We start from the raw sequence: 13,174 nt of genomic DNA on the forward strand, positions 1-13,174 counted from the left end.
CCGCTCCCCCTCCCTCCTTGGGCCCCAACTCTATCCTTGGCGTTACTTTGCCGAGGATTGCATTTGCCACCCAGAATGCGATCTACCACCTTCTACCACTCAGAATCAGCGTGCAAGGTCCATTTTTTCCGCTGGGTGGTTTTTTCCCCCCACATTTTTTCACCAAACAACCACCCAAAATAGCATCAGGGTCTTAGCGGTCCTTGGGTGGAACTTAGGTTTCACCAAACCTGGGCCCATAAAATTTGGGAGGTATCAAAAGTACTCATATTTGGAAAAACTTTGATGTAAATGAACTCTAGAAAACAGGTGCTAAATTTCAAATTTATCATAATTCAACCAGTATAACAACAGACATTCATCTTCCAGTCTAGTGAGTTGCAGGATTGGTAATTTAATATTTCAGGTACTCAATGCCTTAATTAACCAATCATAGAAATTTATGGCACAGAAGGAGACCACGCCGGCTGAAAAAGAGCTATCCAGCCTAATCCCACTTTCCAGTTCTTGGTCCGTAGCCTTCTAGGTTACAGCACTTCACATTTAAAAAGTACTGGATATTCACTTGATGAGGATTTCTGCCTCTACCACCCTTTCAAGTAGTGAGTTCCTGACCCTCGGCATCCTCTGGGTGAAAAATGGCCCCTCCCCTTCTATAAATTACTTTAAATGGTTATTGACCTCTCTATTAAGGGAAATAGGTCCATCCTATCCACTCTATTTAGGTCCCTCATAATTTTATAGACCTCAATTCGGTCTTCCCTCAAAATTCTGCAAAGTAAGCCGCCAGCAAGCTGAATTTCCATTTTCTTAAAGTTTTGTATTACCTATATTACAACTGTATTACACGGCCTTTCATTAACTTAGTCAGACACCCATACCCAAAACTGCAAGTCATAAAATAAAGAGCTATACTAATTTCCGAACTTGAGCGTAATCCAGAAATTGTAATGCAACTGTTAAATCACCTCCCACTTATTTGTTATTTTATATATCTATTTCACGATATGGGCCAGATTTTGCTTGAAAAGGTAACGGTGCCTAAACGACACACACGTTATTAATGTGATACCCTGCGAATTGCGAACTGCCACACATTGCTGGTCGATTTGTGCCACTCCATTAGCTTTGTGAAAACACCATCTCTTCCTTAACATCCCCGAGTATTTCATGGTGTTGTTGCATTTGCACATTAATTGTCTATTAAACGTGCCACAGAAAGTGGTCGAGTAATTACTTGTATAAGTACCCTTTTAAGGAGGTGATAATTGTTAATGACTGCCAATCAACCTCTCGCTCAGAAAATGATCAAAAGTGTGGAGTCTCATTCTTTCAGGTTGTAAATTGTTGGAGATTTTTTTTTAAGTCAAATTTTTAATTTTTACAATTTTTTCCTTACGTTTCCTTTGTCTCTTTTTTCACTCACTTAATCCAATCTTACTTTCCCCCTCTTTCTTTTTCTGTACCTAATTTGACATTGAATTCCCCCATTCTAATTCACCCTCTTTCTCTGTCCTTCCTGTTTATTTCTCAATCTGTTAAAGTAATTGGTTAAGGAGATACACTGTTTGTCCCATTGTTCACAAAGGTCCCAGATGGCCTGTTGCCCACACCACAGTGTTATCAGTTCACACTTCCAGCAACTTTGTGGACAAAAGATTTTAGAACCTAAACATGCACGAACAAGTCTAAAGAACGGGGTACGCCATGAGATGCCCCACTCCATCAAAATCTGATCCATTATTTTTTTTAATTCTCTTAGAAATGTTATTTTGTTACAGCTATAACTTTAGCATAATTATAAATGACAGCTGAAAATAGCACCTCAAAATGAAGAACAGCACGTGACCCAAATTCACACAAACATTCAGAATGGCATTATTATATGTTCATACTATCAGAGCTGATAAATTCTTGAATGATCATGTCCTAAGTACAAACCTGCCGTTGCAAGGTCAACTGTATAGACCCCTTCATCTGCCGATGCTGGCTACTTATCGATGGCTGCCAATGTTGAGAGAGGGTGTGACTTATGGTAGCTGGCTCTTGATGCATTTGCTGCCGGATAACCATCTCCTGTTGCATGTTTGGATGCTGCTGCAACGGTCGTGGAGCCATTGGTCTTGGAATAGGGGGTGAATCCCTATGGCCAAGACCTGAATTGCCGAAAGTGGCTAACAGCTGCTCCTGAAAAACATCATCTGTATTCATCCTGGTCAATGGATGTGTCCGAGACTGCGGAAGTGGATTTCCCTGAAGAGATGAAAAGCCAGTTGGTTTCCTTTGAGCTGATGTATTAGAAATTCTCACCTGTGAAGCCGGGCTGGTTGTTACTGGCACACCACTTTGGAGAGAGGACATACTTGAAGGACTGAAGTTTCCCTGAGTGTTTACAGAAAGCATAGGCTGAAGAACCTTTTGTTTAGCAGGGCTGTTGGGATTGAGCATATGTTGCACTGTTTCCTGGTTGGTCCCTGCCGGCACTGTGAATGCATCGCCTCCAGAGAAGCAAGTCATGGCCTGGGTTACCTGATGAGTAGAAAGGATTGTAGTAGATGTCAAATTGTTGCCATTTGCTAGGTTGTTACTAGGATAAGAATACTGAGGAGTAAACTGGCTTGAATTATTGATAGAACAAGGAGACATATCTCGAGATGAGCTTGAAAAGTTCACACTCTGATGTACACCAGTGTGGTTGGCACTACTAGTGAATCTAATAGGATGCACTGGATTCATAGGCAGAGCTGTAGTTGGTTGGTTAAACTGTTGGGCTGAAGCAGGATGTTGTTGAGTGGATGAACTTACAGTTGTAGTTGGTTGGCCCATGTGAGTCATATGAGATGAAGCTGATCCATGGACACCCATGAATTGATTGCCCTGATTTAGAGCTTTCTGTCCTGTAGTGAAATGGTTCATATTCTGTTGAGGTTGCACCGATGCAGGTTGTTGCTGCTGCTGCTGCTGCTGTGGGCTGGACTGATGCAGGGCAAAATCATGATGCGTTAAAAAAGGAGTCATCTGCTGGATGGATTGTGAATGTCCTTGCAAGGTATGGAATGGTGATCCATTTTGATTTGAAATAGGGCTTTGGTGACCCCACATTGGGCTTCCATCCACAAATGACTGACCACTACTATCATTATGACCAGAAGGGAACAACCCATTTGTCTGATTTTGCTGATGATCTGGTGAACAATGAAACTGGGAATGTGGGGACAGTACACTGGTCTCAGTACCGGCGCCCACCAAGTTAAACGGCTGGTTCACTTGATGAAGTTTCAGTGAATCAAATGTCTGTAACTGCTCAAAGTTAATTTTTTCTGGTGTCTGTGTCTCCGGTACATGGTGCAATGTCTCAACCTGCAAAGGTTCAAAATCTGCACTTAGGTTTAGTTCATCAACCAACGAAACTGGTCCTGCTTGAGAAAAACCGTCGTCCGTCAAGCCTTCCAATCCTCCGCCAAACAAATTAGCATCATCCAAAAAATCCATGATGGGATCAGTCATCTTGCTTCATCTACTGCTCGACAGTAATCAACAGTTTGCTCCAAGTGAGCTTACTTCAGCTGTTCTGTAGTGGGCAGTTCAACTTCTTAAACTGATCAACAACTAATCCACTGCATGTCACTTTCTATCCACTTAATTCATGCAGATACTTCTGTCATGCAGCAGCTAGAAAGTCCCTTAAAAATAAAGAAAACAACAATTAAATAGTGCATTAATAATGTTATATTGCATGACCACATTAGCATCAACCCAACAAGCAATATCTATCACATACAATAGTCCGAGTATAAACACTCTCCATCAGCTTCAGTTATGTGTAACTACAAATCACAGACTGTAGGCCCCATTCACAGTCACATCGATATTGAACAACTCTGTAGGTAAAGCAGTAAAAAGTAATTCTGATTCCTGGTCTATATGAAGTTAGGTGATTGGTAGCGGGAAAAAAAGCATTATACAAGGCCTCAGCACCTTGGGCTAAGGGGGCAGGAGAAGAGGAGGAATAAAAACAATTAGTCAAGGTGCCCCTTTCTGACATTATCTAGTAGCTTTTTCTGGAAGTGTACACTGGATGAGGACACAATCAAGCTCAGCATCGCAATGACTGAATAATGTGCCAACATTGACTGACCAGGTTCCTAAATTAAGAATTGTGACTCGAGTGAGCCTTTCAGAATTTGTACCCCAGTAGAAGTCACTACCTTCATGAGAGGAAAGGTGAAGGGTAAAAATTGGATGGACAGAGATTATGTAGATTACTAACCAAAAGTGTAGGACCTGTTGTACTCATCTTTCAGCACAGTGTGTGTGTGTGTGTGAGAGAATAAAAGGTAACCTGACCAGGTAGGCAACGTCTTCCTTAGACAAAAACAGAAATGGTGGGAATACACAGCAGGTCGATCACAATCAGTAAAGAGAAGAGACAGGTTAACACTCTGGGCATGAACCCTTAGTTCTGAAAGGGTCCACACATTAACATGCATCTATTTTTTTCTTTGGAAATACGCAGCAGGTCTGCCAGTATCTGTAGTGGCTTTGGTTTTTATTTTTATTTCCAGCATTTCTAATTTTTCTCTTTTTATTTCTAATGCATCTTTTCTTTGCTCTGCATTCTCCACATACCAAAACACAGCAAAATAGTGGAAACTTAAGAGGGTGGGAGATCTGTGTATTGTGCACGGCAGCCAAATCTACAGCCATACTTCTTAAATGTGTGAAGATTGTTCCTTGTGACAGCCTTGCATGCATTATTGATTGAAACTGACTGAGATACACCCAGGAAGTAACCTTGGACTATGCCATCAGATTTCATCCTGTAAAATGGCAGTGTTGTAACTTGCACTCCCTCACCTACTTGGCTATCCATTGCTTCAATATAAATTTCCCCTGGGAGCTTGCACCATAAGAAACAAATAATTGTCAAGATTGCCCACATTGCTTTGTGAGACACGCAATCATTAATGGGTCCTAGAGCATAGAATCATAGGGGCCACGTTTCGGCCGCCGGCTAGAACGGCGCACATCGGAGAGGCCCGCCTAATTTATAGAACAAAAATTGCGCCAAATACTTACCTCGCGATTCTCAGATAGCTGTAGGCCCGATTCCACCTCGGCGCCGCGCAGCAGGAGCTGCTGGGGGCGGAGCTACAGCCCTGCGCAGAAAACAGTGCTGGCAGCTTGCGCGTGCGCAGTAGCGGTCAGCGTCCTGTCTCAGGGGCGACGACTCTATCCTAGACACAGTGGCCTGCACATTTACCTCGGTGGCGGGGCCCGCCCGCCCGGCCATTCACTGGGGGCGGGACCCGCCCGAAGAATTCCTGGCAGCCGGCTTCGTCGTCAGCAGGGCCCGCCCGCATCTCGCTGGGGCGGGGCCCGCCTGAAGACACATTGGCAGTCTGGCATAGGCTGCATGCAGGCCCCGCCCAAAGTCCTCGGCGGGGCCCGGCTTCCTCGATGTCAACGGGGCGCGCCCACCCCCCATCTCGCTGGGGTGGGCCCCGCCCGAAGAGTCGGCGGCATCTCCTTCGTCGTCGTCTTCTTTTTCTCCCCCGCCCCACCTTCTCCCAATCTCCCTGGTGCTGCAGTAGGTGAGTAGAAATAATTTTTGAGTGATTTTTAATTTATTTTTTTAAATTTATTTGGATTGATTTATTGGTTTATTTATTGATTTATCATTTATTATTGATGGCTCTTTATTGGTAAAAGTCAAGTGTTTAATGTTTGTAAACCCCCTCCACCACCCCCCTATCTCTCGTTCCCTACGCCTGATTTTCTAAGTGTAGGCAAGGTTTTTCTGAGTGTACAAAAATCTACACCTACTCCATTCTAAGTTAATTTGGAGTAAGTTTTCGCTGCCTAAACTTGCAAAACAGGAGTAAGTGGCCGGACACGCCCCCTTTTGAAAAAAATAATCTGTTCTAAAATGAAACTGTTCTAACTCACTAGAACTGGAGCAAATTAAAGGCCGAGAATTGCAATTTCTAAGATACTCCATTCTAAACTAGTTGCTCCAAAAAAATAGGAGCAACTCAGGCCGAAACTTGACCCCATAGAATGGTTACAGCACAGGAGGCCATTTGGCTTGTCGAGCCTGTGCTGGCTCTCTGCAAGAGCACTTCAGCTAGTCCCACTCCCCCGCCCTTTCCCCATAGCCCTGCAATTTTTCTTCACTCACGATGTAGATTTCTGAAGGAAGAGGGGGGAAAAGAGAGCTAGAGAAATAGAAGTGTAACCAATATAACTATATGATTTGTGTGCCAGTGAATAAAACAGACAGACAATCTCTTGGCTCATCTGAAACTATGAAGCAACCTCTCAAAATAAAAACGCCACACAAGTCCTAAGGATCACCATGTTTCAATGTCAAATCAAATATAGCCGATGACCAACTCTCTGAACCAAAACCAACACATAGAAAAAAACAGTTTTCCATGTGAGAAACAAACTCAGAGATTTGAACAGCACTTTTAGCTTCCTGGAGTGCTGTCAATAGATAAAGCCTGTTACTCCCACCATAGACAACACTCAGTAAAATAAACAACCTAATCTTCATACAACTAGATTTTTTGAGTCCAGCGTTCTGGCTCAATGAATGCGCAGAGCATCCATGGCCTTGAGCCTGATCCACTTGAATCCAAATTACTTCACAGCTGTACCTGATGTAACAATAGTACGTCTTTCATAAGTTGTTAGATTTGCATTGATAAATTTAGGAGCTGAGTGTGTCTCAGTATGTGTCAAATGTAACATATTGTCATGCTACATGCATACAAATGCACAGAACCAGCTCAGTGTCTAAAGCAACAGCACATGCCCTCCAGAAAGCCAAGGAATAAACGGAACGCAAAATTTGTTATTTCAAACTTTTATGGGCTGCTTTATTTTGCCGATATTTTTCCCAGGCATCATCATACTTACTGGATTGCATCTCAACAAAGAACAGGTGAGAGGCCAAGACCCGCCTGAAGCAGCACAGGACATCCATACACGCTGTCACAATGATGCACAGATGCACATGGACAGTGGAAGGGATCTACTTGTCACAGCAGCCTATAAACAATGACGATTGTCTGAACAATATCAATAGGTGCTTTTCTGAAACTAGATTAAAAACAAATTGTAATGTAAAATGATTTAACTTAAGAACTAAATTAAGGTCCAAATTGGGAATAAATGAGGGCCTAACTTGCATTATTTCCAATAGTTTACATAAAACCTGCAAATGAGCCTGCATAGAAGACTAAAATATCCCCAGCCTGAACTCAAATAGAATTAATTTTTACACCAATGTCAAACTGATGCTGAAGATACTCCAGCTTAGGCAGGACATCACATAAAATAGGAATATGTCTGAAAGATTCTTTTCCACTTTGTGCTTATAAGCTCCAGGTGTCTACCATCAGGAATAGGAGATTCTGAAATAATAAGCATAATCCTTCAATAGGCAGGCTCTCTAATGGAATGCTTCCTGAATTCAGATGTAATATTTGTTGCATAACGGTGAAAGATAACCCTCTGCTAATTTCCATGATGTCTGAGAATAATGGCTGGCAAGGCAAAAAACAAGAGGAATTACGAATGTCTCCGTCTTCAATCAGAAACACAGGAGGTTTTGTTTGTGCAGAGAAGCAAACAGCTTTGGTACAAGAGAAGGGAATATCTGGCAAGTCATTAATACAAGGTCTGAGGGAGTCTGCGAATATCTGAGAGGAAGCAACCCACAATAATGCAAGTAGAGGAGGTAGTGCACAAGTCCATTTCAGATATTTTCTTGGAAAATTATTTGAGTAGCTTCCCACTGTTTCTCAGGGATTTCTGCACTTTGAGGGAGTACAGTGCAACATTTACCTTGTGTTGACGACACTGGAATTATTTCAACAGCACTCTCTCGGGCAGCATCAGGACCTTTGAGCTGAGGGATTTCCATCTGAAGGAAATCCCATGTTATTCAATCGATGGGACACCTCCTTGGAGGATCCTATTTAATCTGCCCTTGATATAGATAAACGTCAGTGTCAGCAGTTGATACTAGTGCCAAGTCTACTTTATCTGATGCACAAGAGTGCCCAGCATTGATCAAACTTTTCATGTTCAGTTGCGCAACTGAATTTTCTCAGGCTTACTGTGTTTGTCTATCTATTATAAATAATGTGGTAAACATATTACAGCTATCTTTTATGGCTACATTTCATGAGCCGGAGGCAAATCTGGCAAACTGCAGTCTCATTCAGGAAGCAACCATTAGCGCAATAATCATGGAAAGCAGTGACTGTCAACAGACTACTGCATTTAACACAAGTTTAATGATGGGTATTTCTAACCCAACTACAGATGCATTATGTTTGTTTTTAATGCAGGTAACGTATTGCATGGATCATTGCTGAAGGACACAGCACATGACTACAATCCAGTTGAAGCTCAATCTCTCTTTGTTCAGTCTAAAATTGCAATTTGTGCCTTAGCCTCCTGCATTCTAATGCTAGTTTCTTTTATGATGCATTATTGGTTCTCTATATAGTCAGTTAGGGAGCTAGTGTTAAAATATGATCTGAAAAGCATCTTTTTTATGCTTCTCCTGAAACAGATACCTGTAAAAGAAAGCAGAGAAACCTGGACAAGCCAAATTAATTAGCTGGACACTATATCTGATTTTACTCGTCATGTAGAGATGTTGGAGACTTTGTTCCAAACTTTGGCAACTAGAGGCCTAAAGCAAGAAGCTTCAGCTGGTGAAGAACAAGCTGCCTTCATATAACACAAGGAGGCGGCGGCCAAGTTAGGCCTGCTTATCTGCATCACAATGGCATTTAAACGTGTGTACTCAACTCAGTTTCCCTAGAATGTATTAAACTGAATAAGAATATTTGCAGAAAGCAAAATGAAGAAAAATAATACATTTTGACAATCATTGGCAACAAATTATTCCCCAGAAAATAAATAAACACCGTCTCTGTTACACGTAGACAATTTACACAAGTATTACATGCACATCTCATAAATAACAAGCATTTCCTCTTTTGGTTTCACTTTTTCCTCAATCCCATTAAACAGCTAAGTACGATATCAGTCAACAAGATATACAGAGGAAAATTTCACTCAAAAAATCCATGATGCTTCTATAGTATAATCATAGGTTTCAATCTAGCCATCATTTGAATGAACAAAACTAGACAGGTTGCCAATTCAGATTTCTCACCCCATCTTGACTCTTCAAAACTAACAGTAACCTATAACTTTTATATGACTTGGTACCAACTTTGTTCAAAATTTGGGTCCTAATTTTATTTTTTGTTTTATATATATATATATATATTGCTGTAAATACAACGATGTGTAGGTTAATGTGAATATCGGCCTGCAATTTGTGGCGCGGAAGAGATACCCCATGAATTGCAAGTCACAAGTTGCTGTCAGATTTGTGCTGCTCCGCGGTCAACCTCCCTGCAATTTTCATGAAGTTGCTGCATTTGCACATTAAATTACCCATTAAACTCAGTTAAGTCTAGTAATTAACAGTGCAAGTACCCTTTTAATGACGTGATAATTGTTAATGTCTCCCAATCAACCTCTCTTTTCCAGAAAGTGAACAATTAAAAATGTGGTGTTTTATTCCTCAGATAGTGAATTGTTGTTGGAAATTTTATAAAAGTTAAATTTTAAAATGAAAAAGAAAATCTTGCTCGATTTCTCTTTCCACATCTGATTTGACATTGAATGCACCCACTCTAATTCACCCTCCTCCTTAGGTGTTTATTTCTGAATCTTTAAATCTCATTGGTTAAGGAGTTACACTGTTTATCCTACTGTTCGCCAAGGTTCTAGATGCCTTGTTGTCCTCTGTTGCGTTGTTATCAGCTCACACTTATAGCAACTTTGTGGACAGAACATTTTTGAGCTGAAGGGTGTAGGAACAGGTCTAACTAACCGGGCACACTGGGAGATATTCCACTCCAGCAAATTCAGAGCCAATATAGTTGGTTCTTCATACATTCTCCACTACACCATGGGATCACATATTCACTAATGGAACAGACTTCAGGTGGAGCAGGTTTAAGGCAGTATGAATCACCACAGAACTTACTAACAGTTCAAGCAAACTGCATGCCGGTTTACAGCTAAATGCAAACAAGAGTGTTTGGATAATGTGTGGCTACAGGTTAAAGGTAGTTTTTGAATTTAATTTGGTGTAGAGATCACAAAGTCACTTTTATATTGCCATTGTTTGAGTTTGGATTCTGGGAGACTGGCGTCTGTGAGCAAGCTTCTGGAATTTACACTACTAATACCGGCTTCCTTATCCCAGCAGCAGATCTATATTCACACAAAAAAAACCCACAGCCCACATTTCACATGTCATAATTGGAACAGTTCCACTGTACTAACGTAAGCAGCTTCTCTGCTGCTATGTAGAAAAAGCTGAAGATATATCAGGAAATATGGTCAGTTGTATGTTTCCTAATGAAGACACACACTGGGTGAATCAGTCTCAAGAGAAAACTTACTAATGGAGAACTATTCACTGCTATTACAAACTAATGGACATTTCTTCCTGGGTTAAGACAAAAGGTCATTTAATAAAAAGAAACCCAAAATGTGGCCTCATTACTCATTTGTTTTTCATTATTCTTTTCTCGGTGTGGGTGTCACTGGCAAGGTTAGCATTTGTTGCCCATCTCTAAACAATTGAGTGGCTTGCTGGCCACTTAATAGGGCAGTTCAGAGTCAACCTCATTGGTGTAGGACTGCAGTCACATATAGGCAAGCAGGTTTCCTTCACTAAAAGACATTAGTGGGCCATTTGGGTTTTTAATGGCAATGACAGCTTCGTTGTCACTTTTTAAAAATAATTGTGATGCGCAAATGAATTTAATTCTCAATTATTTCAAATTCACCTGTAACTGTTCACCATGTTACGTGCATGCTTGCAACCCTTGCCATATTTGCAGTATTTTGTTAGTTTGGCTGTTGTAGTTACAGCTAGAATTCTGGCAGCTACAGCAAATACCACACACAACCCAACAGACGAGAGGGAAAAAACTGGAGGACAATTCATTCTGGACAGCTCAGAGGCCTGCGCTAGGTCAAGAGCAGCATCAGCAGATAAGCGTGGAGATTATCAACCTTTCTAAAGGCAGACAACAGATAATAAACCTTCATAATAAATATCAGCCAATGATCTGGTTGGAAGAGGTTGGGGGGGGGGGGGGGGTGGATGGGTGTCAGGAGAAAAAAAAACTCCTGGTGGTCTAATTCATGGATATGTCCTCCACTGTTAAGTCAGTTGTACAGAAATGGTATAAGCAATGGCAGAGTTTCTATCCATTTATCTATATCTATGGTGGTTTTGTGGGGCATGCAATTTGTTGATGTCATCACCGGTAATCCAATGGAAAAGCCATCCAATCCTTAGTAGTGAAGCAGATGCCTAGTCTCCCACGAAGTGCAGGAATATCATTTTTGGGTGGCTGTGGAGTGGAGTGAACTCAATATTCAAGCTGAAATTACAGAAGAGAATGATGAATTTCCCTCAACACCCTGTTGAAACAGAAATCTTCCCATTTCTTTTCTGAAATCAATCAAATCAACATCTTCCAAAATTGTAGCAAATAAGTCACCCCAGGAGAGAGCCTTTGGAATGGAGGGGTCTGCGGCATCTCAATGGCAAACTTAGTAAAGGAGGTCTTTCCCAGTTCTTATTAATTTGCCTGTAACTTCACTTTTACGGTTGACCCTTCTTCAAACTGCCTATATTTCTCATCAACTGAAATAAACCCCCACAACATCAAGGATGTGCCAAAGGGATGTCTATTGAGCCAAATGTTCTCACTTCTATAATTAAAGTAACCACAAGTACGTAATACATAATCTGTATCAGTCATTAGAAAACAGCGACCACCCTTGACGATGGGTGAGGTTGAGAGGGAGAACAGGGTTGACAGAATTTTGTGCATTAAGTAGCCTGCCATGCATAATCTTTCAACTGCAATGGTAATTGGATTCTGCATTATAAAGAATGTGATGTTGAACTACTGATTGTAAACCAGTCTGGCATTTTTGTTCCTGACACTTTGGAGCAGTCTATAAATGATGTACTGTGATTGTGATTAGTCAGAAAAAAACTGTTGCGTGCAGGGGTGCAGTGTGAAGAGAAAGGGGGAGGAAGGTTTGCAGGGTACAAGTAGGTATCATCCAAGCAGCTGGTTACCTTATTTGTTTTAGCGAATTTGAACAAAAAGTTTTTTTTGTAGGACAGGGGGAGGAGGGAAGGCCAACCGTCCATATAGTTTGTGCAGGGATGGGGGGCGGGGGTGCGGTAGGAAAGGCAAGGAATGGGAGTTATCAAAAATAATTGTAATTTTAAGCACATATGCTGCTTTATGGACAACACAAAAGTGATAAATTTTAGTGTTATTATCCAAGTTTATTAATTTTATAAGCCAAAGCAGATCAAGTCTCTGTAAATCATGCATTTGAAAAACAATGTAATTATATTTTATGAAAATCAGATACAGTAGCCTAGTGGTGTGGCATCAGACAAGCAACCAAGATGTCATGACTTCAAATCACACCATGGCAAGTTTGAAATTGAATTCATTAAATCTAGTAGTGTGTATGCTGGACTCCAGTCCCGCACTGGTTGATTGGTAATTGGAAAAGGGTGGCATTTAAGGATTAACAATAAGTAATAGTTTGCCAGCCACATCAAGAACATTTTGTGTTAAAAATGGAGAATCCCCTTCAAGAATGACCATTTGGAATAACCATGTTTGGTTTTTTTTTTGGGGGGGGGGGGGGGGGCAGGGCAGTTGACATCATCAGTATATGTCCAAAGATCAATTTTATTCTGCATATTACAACTCAGTTTAACAGAAAACTGCTCTATTCAAATTACCAGCACATATCATATGTAACTCAGTGAATGTGGAAGAGATGGCTATTGCCCTAATTTTAACATAAGTGAAGAACAGCATATACACAGGACATCAAGTGTCCTTATATAAACCCAATGAACAATCCTATTCCTAATCACCTGTGAACTATTTAAATCAGTAGGATTTAATCCACTTCACTATGCTAATTACCAGACAAGCCAGTCAACAAGATGTCCTCTCATGCACATTTCTAGCGGCAAAACCCTGGATTTGTTTTTGCTGTCAGCTACTCCAAT

The 13,174-nt window shown here is 41.1% G+C and overlaps 1 protein-coding gene across 7 annotated transcripts in view; it reads right to left on the reverse strand.

The window, feature by feature from the left end:
* chd9 (chromodomain helicase DNA binding protein 9) overlaps positions 1-13,174 on the reverse strand; it is a 331,271-nt gene that overhangs the window by 253,926 nt on the left and 64,171 nt on the right. For 6 of the 7 annotated variants that reach the window (XM_070898010.1, XM_070898007.1, XM_070898005.1 and 3 more), the window contains exon 2: positions 1,942-3,683. In XM_070898010.1, coding sequence (XP_070754111.1) covers positions 1,942-3,507 — 1,566 coding nt within the window. In that variant the 5' untranslated portion in view covers positions 3,508-3,683. The remainder of the gene's footprint in view (positions 1-1,941; positions 3,684-13,174) is intronic. The other variant, XM_070898009.1, reaches the window with a different exon arrangement.

This window comes from Pristiophorus japonicus, chromosome 13 (assembly GCF_044704955.1).
Source record: "Pristiophorus japonicus isolate sPriJap1 chromosome 13, sPriJap1.hap1, whole genome shotgun sequence".
NCBI lineage: Eukaryota > Metazoa > Chordata > Chondrichthyes > Pristiophoridae > Pristiophorus > Pristiophorus japonicus.